Genomic DNA, 20,994 nt, shown 5'->3' with positions numbered 1-20,994 from the left:
AGACACTTCTCCAAAGAAGAAATACAAATGGCAAAAAAGCACATGAAAAAATGTTCCAAATCTCTAGCTATCAGGGAAATGCAAATCAAAACTACAATGAGATACCATCTTACACCCATAAGATTGGCAGCTATGAAAAAAACAGAAGAATACAAGTGCTGGAGAGGATGTGAAGGAAGGGGAACACTCATCCACTGCTGGTGGGAATGCAGAAGGATCCAACCGTTCTGGAGGACAGTATGGCGGTTTCTCAAAAAACTAGCCATAGATTTGCCATATGACCCAGCAATACCACTGCTGGGTATATACCCAGCAGAACTGAAAACAAGGACACAAACAGATATATGTACACCAATGTTCATAGCAGCATTGTTCACTATTGCCAAAAGTTGGAATCAACCCAAATGCCCATCAACAGATGAGTGGATCAATAAAATGTGGTTTATACACACAATGGAATACTACTCGGCTGTAAGAACAAACACACTACAAACACATGTAATAACATGGATGAATCTTGAGAACCTTATGTTGAGTGAAGCAACCCAGACATTGAAGGACAAATACTACATGACCTCAATGATATGAAATAAACAAGCTGCCTTAGATAGCAAGAGACTGAACGATAGGCTTACAGGAAATCGGAGGGTGGAAAGGATATGAGCTGATGTCTGCAGGGGTGGAACTTAAGACGAGATGGTGGTAAGTATGAACACAAAGAAGAGATAAAAGGGGGGCAAGGGGTTGCCTTTGGTTGGGGCTTTGGGGGTTTGAGGGTGGCTGGGGAGGGACGGATGGGTAACATTGCCCAAAAGTGGGGGGAGGGAGGGGTAGCATACGAACACAGGAGAGGGTCAGGTGTTGGTGGAGAGTAAAATGCCGAGAAAATCATATCAAAATATAATAAAGAGGGATACCTGTTTAGAATGCTCGGAGGGGAGGGTCTGATGCAGGACGGGCTCCTGGGGAATGTCTAAATGCTCATTCTGCCAGAGTGGGTGTCACCATGGGGTAGAAACCCAAGTAGTGAGAGTGGGGGTGGACCCACATCCTGGGGAGGACTAATGCCACCAAATAGAGGGAACTGTATCCCTCGAGAGAAAGGGTGGCTCCCAGGGCATTGGGGCAGTTGAGCAAGTTAGGCCCTGAACACTATTCCATCTATCTCTGGAAGTGGCTCCTCAGGAAACGGAGGTTGGCTGTCACTGTGGGCACCAAGGTGGAAGGGAAAATGGACGTTAAATGTGTGGAACCAAGGTAAATGGGAGATAAGAGAGGAGTTTCTTGAGAGTACACAAGGATGGATATAAAACATGTAATATTACAACATAACATATAGGAGATGACAGACTGATAATGTAAACCATAATGTAAAACATAGGATAACTAAGAATGTAAAGAACTGTATATCCTAAAGTATGCACCATACTGTAAGCACAGATGTCACCTTGTTAAGAAGCTAATGTCTCAGACTCTGTACATCACGTTAAGTAAATATGATATGAATAGGGTGTAAGAGTATCGCTGTGGAAGGAAAAAGGTTTTGTGGTGGATGTATGGGAGTGCTGTATATTATATATATGCATTGCTGTGGTCTAGGACTCCTGTGAAGAGAAGCTGAATAATTGGGGGGGGGGGGGGGGAAAGATAGGATGTAGAATTTTTTCAAGTCAACATTCTTTATCTAAGTTCTTTATCTAACTTTATCCAAGTTCTTTATCTAACCTTTAAATCCATCACTATATGCCATTCCCTAGTAAGGGACCATGACATTATATTGGGCTTCAAATTTCGGGGAGTTCTGGATCACAGAGTGTTTCAACAATGGCAATGGAGGGATACTGGTATGGGATACCAATGACAGGTAATATATGGCTGACAGGGAGCTGTACAGAACATATGTCCAGGGTGCATGGTAATGTTTGGATATACTCATAGTGGCAACAATTAAAAACCACAGCAGGGGGGGTACTGGGTTCCTGGCCAATCGTGTTCTGTCGTGGTCCCTAGGGGAGCAGCGATAGTCTCCCAGGTACAGCGGGGGGGACCGGGAGGGAGTGAGGGTTCAACAGTGAGCCCCTGATGCTAATGTCTATGCTTGTGAGCTGATAAGCCTAAAATAAGAACAAGGCCTAGAGCAACATTGTGCCTGGGATAATTTCCTCCTGTCAGCCTTCATGTTACTCAAATGTGGCCAGTCTCGAAGCCAAACTCAGCATGTAAATGCAACGCCTTCCCCCCAGCGTGGGACATGACACCCGGGGATGAGCCTCCCTGGCACCGAGGGACCACTATCAACTACCAACTGATGATGCAACTGGAAAATGACCTTATACGGAAGGTTCAATGTGGATCAGCAGAATATCCCTGTCTACATAAAATAACATGACTTTAAAATGCTGTTTGACCTAAAGTAAGGGGGAAATGGAAAAGAGAAATGAGTTTATATGGCTACGAGTTTCTAAAAAAGAGTCTGGAGGCTGACAGAAGGATTGCCCTCATGCACAACTGAGCAGAGTCAGAGAGACAGATAAAGCAGATACAACCCCCAGATATCGGTTCCTTCGAGCGCTAAAGAGACCCATGGGAGTTATGGTCATGGCCGATGGGGTTAACTACCAGGTCAGATGGCCCCTTTTTGGAACTGGTGTTTATGTGTGATGAATCTGGACTCAGATGGAATCTTCCTTCATAAGACTTTCATGCTAAGGTGATGGAGGTGCAGTTAATGTTGGGGTTTAAGATATATTTAGCGGATTTGAATCTCTGGACTGACAATGTAATAGCCAGGTCCTGATCCTCAACAGACTCCAGCACCTACAATATGATTTATTGGACTTATCACACTCAGCTAAGATGGAGTTGAAGAAGGACAACCACCACACCATGGAGCCTAGAGTGATTACAACTGAAAGTGGGAGGATTGCATCCAACATCCATGTGGAATCTGAGCCTCCTCTTGTCATAGAGGTGCAATGGACACAACCAATCCAATGTCCACATAGAAGAGGTGGCATTGGATTGGGAAAAGTGGACATGGTGGATGATGGGTATGGGGAAAGGCAGGAAGAGATGAGAGGTGGAGGAGTCTTTCGGACATGGAGCTGCCCTGGATGGTGCTTCAGAGGTAATCACCGGACATTGTAAATCCTCACAGGGCCCACTGGATGGAATGGAGGAGAGTATGGGCCATGATGTGGACCATTGACTATGAGGTGCAGAGGTGACCAAAGATGTACTTACCAAATCCAATGGATGTGTCATGATGATGGGAACGAGTGTTGCTGGGGGGGTGGGGTTGAATGGGACCTCACATATATATTTTTAATGTAATATTATTACAAAATCAATAAAAAAAAATACACTCACAGCAAGTAGCAGCAGTTTAGAAGAGGCAGAAGAGAGAATTAGCGATGTGGAAGACAGTACATCGGAAATCAAACAGATAGTAGAATTGATCAATAAAAAGATAAAAAAAAAAAAAATCCAGCTAGGATTTAGGGACCTGAATGACAATGCAAAACGTACAAACATTCATACTATAAGCATCCCAGAAGGAGGAGAAGAGAAGGGAAAGGGGATGGAAGGGGTGTTGTAGGAAATAATGGCTGAAAACATTCCAAATCTTCTGAGAGAGACTAATGTACATATCCAGGAAGCACAATGCAACCCAAACATCATAAACCCCAACTGGCCCACCCCAAGACATCTACATGTTAAATTATCCAATGCTCAAGATGAAGAGAAAATTAGAAAAGCAGCAAGAGAAAAGAAAACCATCACATACAAGGGAGTCTCCATAAGATTAAGTGCTGATTTCTCATCTGAAACCAAGGAGGAGAGAAGGCAGTGATATGATATAGTCAAGGTACTAAAAGAAAGAATTTCCAACCATGACTACTCTACTCAGCTAAACTAGCATTCAAAAATAATGGAGAATTCAAAATATTCACAGATAAACAGAAATTGAAAGAGTATACCAACAAGAAACCCTCCCTTCAAGAAATACTAAAGGGAGTTCTGCAGGAAGAAAGGAAAAAACAGGACAGGCAGAGTGGAAGGAGAGTGTAAGAGCAACAAAAAAGACAAAAAGAGAAGGGGGGTGGGGCAAGATGGTGGCTGAGTGAGCATACCTGAGATTCTCTCCTGCAAAGAAGCGGCTGGACAGTGTTGGAAATTCTTCAGGACCAGGCTGTTTTGGGATTTTGCAGGACAGGAGGTGTCTGGACATCGATTTGGTGGGAACGTAACAGAGAAAATTCATGAATAAGATATAATTGAGACTCTATTACACAGAGGTGGGAGCTGCACGAGGGACACTCCTCCTGGGGTGGGCAGAGCCACGGCACCGGTGCTGCAGCGGCGATTTCTGGAGGCTCTGTGGTACTGGGGAATTCATAAGCCCTGAGAGGGATATCGGGGAGTTAATAGGACAGGAGGCCTTTGCAGACTGATTTGGGGAGGCAAATGGGAGTGTTTTTGCAAAGTGGGGAATTTTTTATTACGGACACAAATTATAGCACTTCTACCTAGAGCCCCGCCCCCCAAAGGCCGGCTGCTCATCTGAAGCAGCCTTAAATTTTTCACAACAAAGAGACATCATCAGGAGACTGTTTCAGGGCCTGCAGGGTGGGAGACGTCTAGAAGCCAATTAGGGGAATATTTTGCGAAGTGTGGGAATTTCGGTTTTGGACTCTGTTATCGACGTTTCCAGATGGAGCCCCACCCACGGGCCTGGCTACTGATCTGCATCATTAAATTGGCTGCAATGTAGAGGTGCCCCCAGGTGGCTTTTCCGGGAATTACAGGGTAGGAGGTGTCCTGAAGTCGAATTGGTGATACTGCCACAGAATACACCCAGTGAGTGAGTGAATTGAGGGGTTCAGACACATAGGTTAGAGTTTGCGGAAGTGACTTCTCCCATAGGGCTGGCACACAGCTGCGGGGATCCCTGAAACCTGTGTTGCACTGCTGTGCTCCCAGGCTCCCTGTTAACCAGATTTGGGGGTGCCAGGTCTGAGTCCCCTAAACCCTGGTGGCCCACACCATATAGTAACACCTCTTGAGTCTTCAATATCTCAGAATTTCCATTCCTGAATCCATCACGCCCTGAGGTCCATCTGAGGTCCTTGAATATCCTAGCCCTCAATGTTTGCATTTTTTCTTTTTTGTTTTGTTTTGCTTTGTTGTATTTTTATATATATATATTTTTAATGTCCTGATTGCTAACATTGCATTATCTCCTAATCTTTTCTCCCATTGTATCCCCCAAAGTCTTTTTTTTTTCAATTATTTAGGGGGGTTCTTTTGTTGTTGCTGTTGTGGTTGTTCTATAACATTTTTTTCTTTTCCATACTTGTTCCCCTCCCTTTACCCACCCCCTTTTGCTTTCTTCCTTTTTTCTCTTTTTTTTTTCTCTCTGTCTCTCATCCCTCATTTTCTTCTTATTTTATTTTTTCTTAATTATACAATAGGTGCTGCAGGGAACACCTCACATTTGCTGGGTTTCCTCATCCTCCGCTGACTCATTTCTGTGTGAATTGATTTTAGCTACCTATATTATCCCCTTTCCCCTACATCTTCATATCCTCCATCATCTACTGTCTCTCCTATATTCCACCTCCCTTTCTTTGATCCTCAAAGTGTCTAACTCTTAATTTCTAATACCTTTGTTTTGTTTTCTGTCTTTTATCCACTCTTGAAACTATTGCCTTTCTTTTCTCTTTCCCTCTCTCACGAAAACAATAGCTCTTTAATTCATACCGTATTCCTCCCATATTCAGTCGACTACCTCATTATAGGTACCCTACCTACTGCTATAACTCTACACAACTTACATGAATCTAATATCCATCCTCCCAGATATCATATTGTTCCTCTGTTAACATTTATTACCAATACTACTTTACACATTTTCCTTGCTTACACAATTGCCTTTCCCTGGCACTAATATTTTCCTTCAAAGTGAACTCAGCCAGCAATAAGAAATTAGAATAAGAAGAACAAAGTGACAAAGAGAAGATATAACACTTATGCAAAAACAACAACTAATTAATCCCCAAGACTAGGAAAAGAAGCTAAGAACTGATTAAACCCGTCAAGATAAAATGATGACCAGACAGCAACAAAAATCTACAAATCAAATGAGTAATCAGGAAACTATGGCTGAATCCAATGAACAAACTAAAAACCAAGAAGGGGAGCAGAACTGTGCACAAGAAATTAAAGATCTCAGAACATTTATCTCCGACAAATTTAATGAAGTAAAGGAAGAGGTTAACACGAAGACAACATTTGGAGGGGAAACTGCAGACATAAGCAAAAAGATAACAGATACGATGGGAATGAACACCACAGTTAAAGAAATCAAAAATACACTCACAGCAAGTAGCAGGAGACTAGAAGAGGCAGAGCAGAGAATTAGTGATGTGGAAGACAGTACATCGGAAATCAAACAGATAGTAGAATTGATCGATAAAAAGATAGAAAAAATCCAACTAGGACTTAGGGACCAGAATGACAATGCAAAGCGCTCAAGCATACATAATATAAGCATCCCAGAAGAAGAAAAGAAGGGAAAGGGATCAGAAGGAGTGTTAAAGGAAATAACGGCTGAAAACTTCCCAAATCTACTGAAAGAGACAGATGTACATATCCAAGAAGCACAGAGCACACCAATCATCATAAAGCCCAACAAGAACACCCCAAGACATATACTTGTCAAATTATCCAACGCTCAAGATGAAGACAAAATTCTAAAAGCAGCAAGAGAAAAGAAAACCATCACATACAAGGGAAGCTCCATAAGATTAAGTGCTGATTTCTAATCTGAAACCATGGAGGCAAGAAGGCAGTGGTATGATATAGTCAAGGTACTAAAAGAGAAAAATTTCCAAGCAAGAACACTCTACCCAGCTAAACTAGCATTCAAAAATGATGCAGAGTTCAAAATATTCACAGATAAAGAGAAACTGAAAGAATATGCCAACAAACCTCCCCTTCAAGAAATTCTAAAGGGATTTCTGCAGGAAAAAAGGAAAAAACAGGACAGACAGAGGTTGAGGAGAGTGTAAGAGCAACAAAAAAGACAAAAAGAGAAGGGAAAAAGAAAAACAAACAAACAAAATATGAAAAACACAAGTCCAATCAAAATATGACTAACATAAATAATTCCTTGAAAGTAATAACACTGAATGGCAAGGGGGGCTGGGAATGGGAAGATAGGTAATATTGTCCAAAAAATTGGGGAGAGGGAGGGGCAACATATGAACATAGGAGATTGTCATGGGTTGGTTGTGAATAAAATGCTGAGAAAACCATATCAAAATATAATTAGGAGGGTTACCTGTTTAGGATGCTCAGAGGGGATGGTCTGACACAGGACGGATTCCTGGGGAATGTCTGAGTGCTCATTTTGCCAGGGTGAGTTGTACCATTAGGTAGAGACCCAAGTAGTGAGAGTGGGGTTTGACCCACATCCTGGGGAGGACAAATGCCATCAAATAGAGGGAACTGTATCTCTCGAGAGAAAGGGTGGCTCCCAGGGTATTAGGTCAGTTGAGCAAGTCAGGCCCTGAACACTGTTGCAAGTATCTCTGGATGTGGCTCCTCGGGAAATGGAGATTGGCTGTCGCTGTGCACCCCAAGGGGAGGGGAAAATGAATGTTGAATGGATGGAACCAAGGTAAATGTGGGGGCAAGAGAGGAGTGTCACGAGAGTACACAAGGATGGATATAAAACATGTAATATTACACCAAAACCATATAGGGGATGACAGACTAATAATGTAAACCATAATGTAAAACATAGGATAACTAAAAAATTTTAAAAAGTCTATACCCCAAAGTATAGACCACAATGTAAGCACAGATGTCACCTTGTTTGAAAGCTATTGTGTCGGAGTCTGTACATCAGTTTCAGTAAATATGATATGAATAAGTTAAAAGATTATCACTGTGGAAGAGAAAAGGTTTATGGTGGATGTGTGGGAGTACTGTATATTGTATATATGAATTACTGTGATCTAGGGCTCTTGTGAAGAGAAACTCAATAAATAGAAAAAAAGAAAAGAAAAAGATAGGAAGTAGAATATTTCCAAATCAATATGTATTCTATATTTAACCTTTAAACTCATCACTATATTCCATTTTACTAGTAAGGAAACCTGACATTATATTGGGCTTTACTTTTCAGGAAGTTTTGGATCACAGAGTGGTTCAACAATGGCAGAGGAGGAAAACTGGTATGGGATGTTATTGACAGGTGATATATGGTTGACAGGGAGTTATACAAGGCATGTATCCAGGGTGCATGGAAATGTTTGGATATACTCATAGTGGAAACAATTAAAAACAACAGCTGGGTACTGGGTTACTGGACAGGTGGGGCTCTGTTTTGGTCCCTAGGGGAGCAGCAGCAGTCCCCCAGGTACAATGGTAAGGACCAGGAAAGACTGAGGGTCCAATAGTGAGCACCTCATACTAATGACTATGCTTGTGAGCCTATACACCTGAAATAAGAACAAGGCCTAGAGCAGCACTGTGCCTAAGAGTTCCCTCCTGATAGCCTCTGTGTTACTCAAATGTGGCCAGTCTCGAAGCCAAACTCAGCATGTAAATGCAATGCCTTCCCCCCAGCGTGGGATATGACACCCGGGGATGAGCCTCCCTGGCACCGAGGGATCACTATCAACTACCAACTAATGATGCAACTGGAAAATGACCTTAAATTAAAGGTTCAACGTGGACCAGCAGAAATCCCTGTCTACATATAATAACAGGAGTTTAAAATGCTGTTTGACCTAAAGTAAGGGGGAGATTGAAAAGACAAATGAGTTCATATGGCTATGAGTTTCTAAAAAAAGAGTGGGAGGTTGTCAGAAGGAATGCCCTTATGCACACCTGAACAGAGTCTCAGAGACAGATAAAGTAGATACAACCCCAGATATTGGTTCTTTTGAGGGATAAAGAGACCCACAGGTTCTATGGTCATGACAGATGGGGTTCACTGCAATGCCACTTGACCCTTCTGCGGTGCTAGTGTTTCTGCGTGAAGGAGATGGACTCAGATGGGATCTCTTTTCACAAGCTTTCATGCTACTTTACTGGAATTGTAGTTGGTGCTGAGGTTTAAAATATATCTAGGGGATTTGAATCTCTGGACTGACAATATGATAGCCAGGCCCTGAGCCTCAACAGACTTCAGCTTCTCTGATTTATTGGACTTACCTCACTCAGCTACCATGGAGTTGAAGAATGTCAACTACCACACCATGGAGCTTAGAGTGCCTACAACTGAAAGCAGGAGGATTGCAGCCAGTATCCATGTGGAATCTAAGCCCCCTCTTGACATCGATGTGGAATGGACACAACCAAGCCAAGGTCCACAGGAAGGAGGAATACAGTAAGGATTAGAGTGGACCTAATGATATTCTATTCATGAACTATTGTGTTTAATAATCGAGAAAATGTGGCATTGGTGTGGAAAAAGTGGCCATGGTGGCTGCTGAGCGTGGGAAATGGGAGGAAGAGATGAAATGTGGAGGCATTTTCGGGACTTGGAGTTGTCCTGAGTGGTGCTGCAGGGACAATTGCCAGACATTGTATGTCCTCCCATGGCCCACTGGATGGAATGTGGGAGAGTGTGGGCTCTGGTGTGGACCACAGGACATGGGCTGCAGCAATTCCCAGAGATGTACTCACCAGATGCAATGGATGTGTTGATGATGGGGAAGAGTGTGGTTGTCGGGGGAGTGGTGGGGTGGGGGTGGTGGGAGTGAATGGGGACCTCATATTTTTTCAATGTAATATTTTTTTAAATGAAAAAATAAAATAAAAAAGAAAGTAAGGGGATCGATAAAAAAAAAAAGTAAGTACAAACTCTACCCCCAGGCTATCAGTGATTCAGGCTCTTTGACCTTCAATTAAATGCAAGGGAAATTCTGAGTCTTTTCAGTAAAATTCAACATTAACTTTCATGGTCTTACCCAAATTTTCCTCTTAACTTCCATATCTCCTGACACTACCTTGTTATGAATTAATACCGTTCCATTTGCTACTTACTTCACCAACTTAAAATGTGCTTCCCTTTCTCAAATTAATCTGCAAAAACCAGCTCAAGATCTTCCTCTTGAGAGAACCTGCCATTGACCCCTTGCTAGTCTCTGTGATTCTTACTTTTCTTGCCTCCCTTCGCTTGTAGATCTGTTTGAATCACTTTCCATTGAACTACCCATAAAATACAGAATGTGTGTGTATTTATATATATATATATATGGTCTTGATGCATTTATCGATAAAGCCCTTAATTACTAGCTGATTGGTTGTGTTCCATTATTTATTGCATAGCTATATCTATATTCAATTACTGTGATCAAACTAAACTGTACTTTTAGTCCCAGAGGGTGATCTTAGTTAGAATATGTGGTTCAGTTAAGAGTAGGTTATGGGATTTGCCCTTGGTGTAAATGTTATTCACAAGCCAGTGTGCCTACGGAATTATATTTTTTTTAGTGTCCTCAGTTCTGTCCCCTGAAAAAATACCTTATTGGCAATTCTCTTTAGTACTTCATGTAATGGTTCTCAACAGCAGCTCGTGGAGACATTTCTTGGAAGGCAGCAACTCCCAAGCACTGCACTTATCCCCAGAAACCCCCAGAATATTAACTTCCAGTGTCCATCAGCACTTCTATTCATCACCTCTCTGAGCACATACAAGCCCATCAAACATAGATCTGTGCAATATCATGGTACTTTACACCACTAACACCTACCAGTGGTCCGCCCCGTCTAAAGCCCTAAGGACTCTCTGAGAACAGACTTCTCATATAAACTTACACATTTTTGTAGCAATTTTTGTCTTTATTTTTTAATGTTACATTAAAAAAATCTGAGGTCCCCATATACACCCCACCTCCCTCCCCCCACTCCTCCCCCATAACAACAACCTCCTCCATCATCATGAGACATTCAAAGCACTTGGTAAATACATCTGTGGGCACCGCTGCACCTCATGGTCAATGGTCCACACCATAGTCCACACTCCCCCACAGTCCACCCAGGGGGCCATGGGAGGACATACAATGCCCGGTAACTGTCCCCACAGCACCACCCAGGACAACTCCAAGTCCCAAAAACACCCTCACATCACATCTCTTCCTCCAATTCCCTAACCCCAGCAGCCACCATGGCCAGCTGGAAGATTCAGCCAAAAAGCCTCTGATACATCATCCTTTATAAGAATAATCCATGTGACTCTTATCCAAATTGAGATCCCAAGACAACATTAAGAATTCAATGAATCTCAAAGATAATATGTAAATATTTTTACCACTGGTTTATATTAGTTTACTCAAGTTTTGGAAATTTGGCAATTGGACAGTTTTGTAATATATCCTCTTCCCCTTTTTAAACAGAAAGATGGGATCACAAACTTTATTTCACCTTCAAGTTTACAGATCTTGGTAGCTGGTCAGAGTTGTTGGGAAGCCCACTATCCCACTCCCTATACGACTTTTCTTTGAACTTCCTGGAAAATATCACCATTAAAGTTAATAGTTGTATTATACAATTCATTATACCAAACCATACAACCATAAATTTCCAGGACACAGAGTGTGGAGCATAGACATAGAAAGACCTGTACCATTTTTCCATAGTTGTTCTTTGTCACTTCATCTTGAATATTTGCAAATCTATTTAGTGACTCTATTACAATGATGTTTTATAATTAATTTTTTTATTTTTAAAGAAGCTTTATGTTACAAATATTACAAAAAATATATAAGGGACTGCCACATGCCCTACTCCCTCCCCCTCCCACACTTTCCCACATTAACAACACCCTTATATAGTGTGGTATATTTGTTTAAATTGAGGAACCCATAATAAATCTCCTCAGCAAACCATGAATAAAAATTTCAAATTTGAGAAATCATTCTACAGAGTGATAAAACTATCAACTAAGGTTAGATTTTCTGGATTTGTTGAGAGCAAGAAAGAGAGGCTAGAAATAAAAAATAAGAGATATTACTATTGTATGTGACATGGACATTGGTTATCACCTCCCATCAGAAATACCCACTGAAGTACAAATGTGAGGATAAAAGCATTGGACTCAGAAGTCAATGGACACTGAAGGATCACACCCCTTTTCCCGTCCTTTCTCAGGAATCAGTTTGTGACCCTTTCCTTTAAACTACAACTGACAGAGAGGAGGACATGGCCAATAACTTCTTAGATGTCTTACCACTGAGAGACATCTTAGACATGCATTAAATATCTCTGATTGGTTGATCCATGAAGCACAGCCTAACCAATTTGAAAGCATTTTTCTGTCCAAAGGTATATCCCTTCTCTGTTCATTCTCATACAGTCAGAAACACAGAGCAGTCAGTGATCACCACCAATACTAGATTATGCTGCATCAGAATATTTAGATGACAAGATTCCTGGGGCACTATGGCAACACCAGTCCCTAGGTGAAGAAGACTGAGATTTAGACGGTCCCATCTCAGAAGCAACAAGAATCAAAAGGCCTTCTAAATTTTCATTTTCAGAAATACTTGTGGTTAGATTAATAAAAGAAGTGGCCATCCCTGATGTACAGTGAACATATGAACCTCCAAGATGTAAAATATTGTGTTTCTGTGGCACCAGCTCAGCTGTTGGTCCATAATAGCATATTATCTGTGTCATATTAAGTCTACTTTTCCCATACACAATATGAATTTTATTAATTCACATTCTTGTGCATATTACTGTGAGTTGTGATTGATTCTGACTCGCCAAATCTGTCATCTATTCATCTCACAACCTGTGACCTTAGCAATGCCTTCTCCTCTTTTGTAACCTCTTCAAAGCATCTTTGATCTCCCTGTTCCTCAGACTGTAAATCAAAGGATTCATCATGGGAATGACCACAGTGTACAAAACTGAGGCAAATCTGTAGAAGCTGGAGGAACCACTTGAGCTGGAACTCAAATAAACAAACAAACCTGATGTATAGAAGAGAGAAACAGCAGTCAGGTGAGAAGCACAGGTGTTGAAAGACTTGGACCTGCCTTTAGCTGAAGTGATCTTCAAGATCGAGTTAACAACATAAACATAGGATATCAGGATAACTAGAACATTAGTTATTCCGAAAAACATTGATAATATATCAATCATGACTTGTATGAAGAAAGTGTCAGTGCATGACAAGATTAACAATTGGGGCATGTCACAGAAGAAATGGTTGATAACATTGGGCCCACAGAAGTGAAGTTGAAGCAAGCCACACAATTGGGATAAAGAACCAGAGAGTCCAGCCATGTAGGTTCCCAGCGCCATTCGAACACAGAGGCTGGGTGACATGATGGATGAATAGAGCAGTGGTTTACAAATGGCAGCATATCGGTCATACGCCATGGCTGCCAGGAGACAAGACTCACTCAGTCCCAGAGTTGAAAAGATGAAGTACTGGGCAATGCAACTCAAAAAGGTGATTGTTTGCTGCTTCTGGAAGAAGCTGATGAGCATCTTTGGGGCTGTGGTTGTAACATAGCAGATATCTATGAAGGACAAGTTGATGAGGAAGAAGTACATGGGTGTGTGGAGGTGGGAATCCATCCTTATTAAGACAATGAGGCAAAGGTTCCAGGTCACAGTTATGAGGTAGATGACCAGGAATATAACAAAGAGCACTGCTAAGGTTCTGGGAAAGTCTGAGAATCCCAAGAGGATGAAGTGGGTGATCTCTGTGATATTTCCTTCTATAGTCATTGATCCAGTGCTTCTAAAATCAAAAAGGAGACAAAGGAATACATTGCTGAGCTGGGTAAACTGATATCATTATCATGTTCACATGTGACAGACTTTTCCTTCATTAAGCTCTTGAAAAGAAATACATACTGCTCTTCAAGTGAAAACAACGTACCTTTTCACCTCAAAGTAATTAAGAAGTAGCTACTAAGTTCTTCATGTACCAAATTAATTTATGTCATCATGAGAATTAATATTTAAAATATTGAGTGGAATCTTTAAAAATGTACTGTTGGAAATGCCATGATTATTACACCTAAGGTAGACATCATTATTTAAATAATTTTTTAAAAAACCCCTGTGAATTCACCATACAACAGCTATTTTATAATAAAATTATAAGTGGGGTCATCCTATAATACTTTTAAAATAGACTTTCTCTGCCAGATTGTCATCAAGATATTTTAAATTTCTTCTTTTACTCTTAAGAGGTATTATATTCCCTCTCTTATTGATAAGTTTTCAAGTTTTTTTGCAAATGTATTTAATATAACATTATCAAACATCTTGGAAAAAGAGCACCATTTAACACTGATTTTTTTTTTGTTAGGGCAGAAGTATGTGTAACCAATAAAGTCATGGAATCATAACTCTGCTGAAGCCTTATAGTAAGCATTCCAAACAGGTGGGCACAGTACACTATTGGCCCAAACCATTGTCACAATGTTAGATCATTTCACCTTTTGGAAGAGAGCATAGTACTGGGGTTATGGGTTTAGACTTTGGATTTGTGTCCTAAAAGCCTCTTGTTTTAAGAACATGTCCCAATGGTTTAAACACACTAAATCCAGATTTATTCAATATAAAGTAGACCAATAAAAGCCCCTGAACTACGAGGTTATTTGAGAGTTATAAGAAGAAATTATTCAAGTGCTCTGCTCACAGTTCAGTATATTATATCTGTTCAGTCGATGTTCAGCATTTTAACCATTGGTTGTTTAGTGATATCCAAAGCCTATTGTCCGAGAATGTACTGAGTTAACTTGGGGAAAGATTCCTGAGAAATCAACAGCTCTGGAGAGAGTCTGGCATTGCTTCCTGGCAGGTGTAGTTTTATTTTCTACTGTTCATGCAAGTCAGACCATCTAAATCTATGAATATACAAACCTCTTAAACACTTTTCATTTAGTTTGAATGAATTCAGGTAAACTGGGTCAATGGACAACCAGAATCAAACTATGATGGTCACTGAGATACAGATAGGGTCAAAAAACATTTCATTTCCCAAATATATCTCAAACACCATAATAATTGATCGATTCAGTAAAAATATGTCAAACAGTTGTCTAATCTGTTGCACTAAAATTCTTCATTTTCTCATACATTTCTGTGACACAGGAAGTAATAATTAAATATAACATATGAAATCAACCACTCCCAGAAGAATGAGAAGTTGTGCATTGTTTTTCTCATTCATGATGAAACTTATCCTGAGAATTTCTGTTAAAATTTGGCAGACAAGAGGGAAAAGGGAAAAATCTGCATATACTCACTCTCTTTAATTTCTTTGCATGTTTCATGAGATAATTTGGAGAAAAACAGGTGATAGACTTAACTAGTGTTTAAAACTAATCAAAACCCCTTGCAATCCTAATCTTATAAGGATGTGGTCAGTTTCCTAGGTTATACAAAATCAGGTAAAAAAACACAGGGAAAGTTTCTGATTGAAGAAAACTAGACAAATAAAGGAAGCTTAAAAGGGACAAGAGAACAACACTATCAGAGCTGGGAGTGGGTAGCTCTGATATCTCTGTTCCCCAGTTTATTGTCTCAAGACACCCAGAGCCTCAAAAGATGGCAATGGAGAGATATTTGAGGAATTTTTAAAGACATAATGGAAACATCCTTGGGTACTTTTTAATACCATTATACAGTGAATCTACTTGTCTCTAGCTACTCAGAAGCTATAAATGAAAGCCATATGTTTCAACAGAACTAATTTATTATTTCAAAAACAAAGTCCTCAAGGATAAAACTTAAAGGTCAGGCATTACTGACATTGTCTAATTTAATTCTAGATGCTCCTATACATCCATTTTACAAGGTAGAAAATAGAAGGTAACAGAGTTAAAGGCATATACTTAAGAAATTGCAGCCTAGAATTCAAACCCCAACACAACACAATCTGGAATATTACCTGAAATTTTATTTTGAGGTTGTTCTTTTCATTGAAGTGTAGAAAGCCTTAAAAAAAAGTAAAAATAAAGAAAGATTTAAAGAATTTGAATAAGGAGCATAAAAAACAAAAGGAAGAGTCCTAAGAGTAGAGTGTGGAAGTAAGGGTTCCACAAAATTGATGAATGGGAGACTGGTTTCCATAAAATATGCTCCACTTAGGTCTTACTGAAAGATTACACTTTGAATTTGACCCACATCTCACAAACCCTGCCAAAGGAGCAATTGCTTATTTCTTCTCCAAAGAAATTTTCCAGGCGACCCTTATTACACAACAAGATCTGCCCATTTGGCCTAGAAAATTGCTGTCCACTAACAGCAAAAGTATTTCCCACATCTGGGGATCTTCTTAAATGACTGTTTGACACAAAGGTGAAAAGAGAAAAGGCAATTTCCAGGTAATTGCTTTGTGGTGTCATGGTTGCCAGGGATTTCTGTCCTTCTCAATTATATGCCCCAATTTGCCATGCATGTCCCTGATGAATTCTTTCTTCACTTACCCTGGTACTATCATGATCCCATGATTGTAGATGTTTCATTGTGTACCTTGGAGACATTTGAGCTGGAAGAGGCCTAGAAATATTCTAATGCAATGTCTTCAATATTCAGGTAAGGAAACTGAAGGCAGAGAGCTGAGGGATTTACCCCAAATGACTCAGCTAACTGGTGATTTAGCTTGATAATAATAAATTAGATCTGAACACTTCCCTGTTACAAAACTCTTTCATTTCCGATAGATATGCAAATACTTTCTCAAATACTTTACTTGATTCAAACATCACAGCTGTCAGTACAGCAAAATAAGGCATTATTTCTGTTGTCTAAGTTATGAAATAGAGGTACTAAGGATCACAATAAGAATAATTCATGACTGAGAGACAACAATGCAGTTTTGACTATGGACATTGGAATCAGACAATCTGAGTTAAAGTCTGGCTCTGCCATTTGCTAGTTGTGACCTTAAGCAATGTAACATCTCCATACTGCATGCAGTTGAAGGTAGTAGGTACTTCAGCAAGTAGGGCCCACAGCGAGAATTAAATGGGCTAATGCACATTAAGCATTTTTGACGATATGGTGTATATAGGTTGCCCTTCACTAATAGTTGGTATAATTTCTATTTTCTGATTTGGATTTCTAACATATTAATCTGCATTTCTAATCTTTAAATACGTACATAAGATCATTACCAGAAGCATTAATTCTTGGAAGAAGCTCACCTATGCTGCCAGTTACTAAGAACACAGAGCTATTTTTGGTAAGATCCTATACTTGGTTTCATCTGCTTCAGACAAACTTATCTAGAAGGGGAAAAGTGGAGTGGGAAGTTAATTATTTGATTAACACTTGTACTAGGTTAGTTTTCTAAGTTTCCCCTGATAAAGTTTGTTATAATTTAATGCTTTCAACTGAACAACTTCTTAAGACACTTTGAAGAAATAGCACCATGAATAAGACATTTAGGCACAGTGGAAGAACAAAGAGGAAATACATTTGGTCAGTAAAAGCTGTACAGGCACTAAAAATCAGACTTTGTAAGACCTGAGATAGATTATTTAGTGCACCAAAGGCATAGCAGGACTCAGTGTGCTCTATATTCCATTTGGTAATGGGGAGAATTTCTTACCTACCTATTTCATGTGGGAAAAGAAAGTCAAATCTATATAATATAACTATACAAAGGATAAAGTGGTGAACAAATGACAAAAAAATATATGTATAAAACCTAATCCATAAATTGTTATGTAAAAAATTATTCTTTGGTGAAAAAAAATGTTTTATTTTCATCGTTGCACTCTGAGCCTCCATGTTGCTCTGGTTCTAATTTCTTGCTGCTCTCTTTACATATTACGATGATGTAATTTCTAGAGGCTTCAGAATCTGAGGCCCAGTCCTCTCCCATGTAACACATCTCAACGGTCATCATTCCTGAGGTCTTGCATGGTCTCAGGGATATTATACTGGAAAATACTTCAGGCCAACTATGCCTAGAAATTAAGGATCTTTGACTTCTCAAGAGCCTCTGAGAATCTCCCTAAATCTTTTTTTTAATTTATTTATTTTTGAGAAACTTTAGATTACTTAAATGTTACAGAAAAAAATAGAAGGGATTTCCATATGCCCCACTGCCTCATCCTCCCACACTTTCCCACATTAACAACATCCTTCATTAGCATGGTATATTTGTTACAATTGATGCACACATATTGGAGCATGGTCACTAAGTGTGGATTATAATTTACAGCCCACCCCATGAAACTTTGTAAGTTTTGACAAATATATACTGGCCTATATCCATCATTGCAACATCATGCAAGGCAATTCCAATGTTCCAAAAATGCCCCCAAATTACATGTATTTTTCCCTCTCCCTCCCCTCAGAAGCTCCAGTGCCCACTGCCTCCACATCAATGATAAAAGTTCTTCCTTTGCCAGAACAAAAATAAGTCTATAGTAGAATAATAATAAGTCTACTTTAGTCCATTGTTCATTCACCAATCTTGACGATTTGTGGATGGTGATGCCCACTCTGCCTCTAATTGAGGAGAAGCTTAGATTCCATGGAGCAGATGGCTACGCTCTTGAGTTTGCAAGTGCAGACACTCCCTGTTCCCCATCACCTTGATAGTTGTCCTGGATGACCTCAATGAACTGGAGAGTAGGTTTTGCAACTCTGCTTTCTCTCAGGATCTAATTGACACATGGATGGACCAAAGATTTAAATCTCTTGGACATACACCACACACCCATTTAGTACTAACTATAAGTTAAAATAGAAGGAACAAAAGAGCCATGTATATTTCCTAACTCTTGACCTCAATGGTACCACTTCCTTCTTACTTTTTTTCTCCCGTATCTTAGATCCCTTAATAGGCTCAAGGTGTAAGCTGGGGAAAATAATGTGCCATGGGAGTAAACCCAGTCAAAACTCTCCCTCCTACTCATTCTTTTCATATTCTCTGTCTCTCAGTTTCAGTCAATATACAAAACATTCCTTTGTAAATTACTTTTAGTTTCTAATATAATCAATTCTTCCATGACTTTAATTTATATTACAATATACAAATGTTTAACAATTAAAAAGAAATAAAAGAAGTCAATGGAAGAAAAAAACAGAGTGTGTGGTGCCCTGATTCCTCTCATTTCTTATCTCAATACATAATCACATTCTACTTTTTATTTGCCTTATTCTAATCAAGAAACAAGCTCATTAAACAGAAATCAACATCAGAGCCACTGCCTCAGAAAGATCCTTTACTGGAAGCAACCAACCATAACGGCAGCAGGAATCAAGGTAGCCAGATTGGTTATGCTTATTTTCTCTGCCTAGTTATTCATTTCAGAAAAAAAAAATGTCATTTATATATTCTTACTTCACATTTCTTATAGGAAAAATAATTCCTACTTAAATAATATACATACTGTGATAAATATGTTGCCCATTTTATTACCCTCTTGAGGTCTTCTTTGGTATCCTTGATCTTTTCATTGCACATCAGAGAGTTTAACATGGGGATAAGAATGGCATTATTGCTGGCAATACCTTGCCATGATTCAGGAAGTATTTAGACCTGGGACACATGGAAAAAGCAGTGACATAGGAGAGTGTCAGAGCTGTCAAGTGGGAGGCACACATATTGATGGCCTTGGTACCAACTTTCACCAAAGATAATTTAGGATGGACTCTTCAGTGACACCAGAGGAGAAAACGATAGCATGTAAAGAACCAAGACAAATAACCATGTCTACCAGAAGCATAAGCATGTGGTGGAAAAGGAATTGGAACAAGACAAGGAAACAATCCGAGATGTGTCACTGAAGAATTGTTGAGTATTTGGTCCAAAATAGTGGAGATGAAAGCAAGAGACCATATGAACTAAGCTACAAAGGAAAACACCCATGTAGGCCTCAGTTACCGTCTTTGCACAGTAGTGAGAATCCATGATGGCCGAGTATTACTAAGGGTTACACATGGTGACATACCAGTGATAGACCATGGTAACCAAGAGGCAGCACTCAGCCAGCCCCATCCAAGCCCAACCAAGTATTGTGTGGCATAGGAAAGGAAGAAAAAATGGTTTTTGTGGGCTTTTGTTTTGGTCTTATAAGAAATCTGAAAACATCCTTGGGCTAATCAAAGAAAAACAGATATCTGTAAATAACAAGAAACTGAGGCACATGTGTGTGTACAGCTGGTAGTCCATTCTGATTGGAATAATGAGACCAGTTTCCATGTCAGGATCACAAGGTAAATTCCTAAGGTAATTAGGTAGATTATGAGTTGCAGTTCTTTATCTGAGAGTTCAGGAGAACAAAGATGACCACAGACTTGTGGTTTAATCCCATTCCATGGACCTCCTCAATGCCATCTACTGAAGGAAAGATGAGGTAAGAAAATGGCTTTATTCCCAAAAAATAAAAAAGGAATTCTTCATATATTTCTGTCATTCAGCTGGATAGATGTAAAATATTAAATTGTCAACATTGAGTTAAACTATATTTCCTGCCCTTTTCATAAAATTTCCAACCTTAACCGAAAAATCCTGTTGCAACTATATGGCTATTCCGTCTTTATGGACAAAAGACACTAAACAGGCATCATAAGTACATTTCTTCCTAATATGCCTTAATTTCAGATTCCCATACCAGATTTTACAAATATATGAGATTTAAATAGGCCAAATTAAGAAAATACTACCATCTCTAGATATGGTGAAACAGAAGGTTTCTGCTCAATCATGGCTCTGCTATAACTTGATGCTTGAAGAAGTCCCTGAATCATGTTGTTCCACATGTAGAAGTATGGAAGAAAGAACCATTCACAAAGAATCAACAGTTTGGAATGAGATATAACTTGCCCAATGTAATGACTCTAAGAAGATTCCTGAGATATGAAATAAGACAAGATTTAAAAGGCCAGGAGGCACCCATTCTCACATATACTGAGTTTCCTTTCCTCAATTCAGTTAGATAGTCTAGGACAGTGATTCTTTTTTTTTTTTTAATTTTTTTAATTGAC

General features: G+C 39.6%; 1 protein-coding gene across 1 annotated transcript; it reads right to left on the bottom strand.

Moving 5' to 3' along the window:
- Nucleotides 1-12,822: 12,822 nt before the first annotated feature.
- Nucleotides 12,823-13,761, bottom strand: LOC131280274 (olfactory receptor 5AN1-like). Its single transcript, XM_058306377.1, has one exon. It carries the CDS (start codon nt 13,759-13,761, stop codon nt 12,823-12,825), a length of 939 nt encoding a protein of 312 aa, XP_058162360.1.
- Nucleotides 13,762-20,994: the final 7,233 nt, after the last annotated feature.

The sequence above is a fragment of the Dasypus novemcinctus genome, chromosome 10 (assembly GCF_030445035.2).
Source record: "Dasypus novemcinctus isolate mDasNov1 chromosome 10, mDasNov1.1.hap2, whole genome shotgun sequence".
NCBI lineage: Eukaryota > Metazoa > Chordata > Mammalia > Cingulata > Dasypodidae > Dasypus > Dasypus novemcinctus.
This window is presented reverse-complemented; position numbering and strand designations above follow the sequence as displayed.

Coding starts and splice junctions, on each gene's coding strand:
- LOC131280274 (XM_058306377.1), bottom strand. CDS start 13,761: ATGACTATAGAAGGAAATATCACAGAGATCACCCACTTCATCCTCTTG.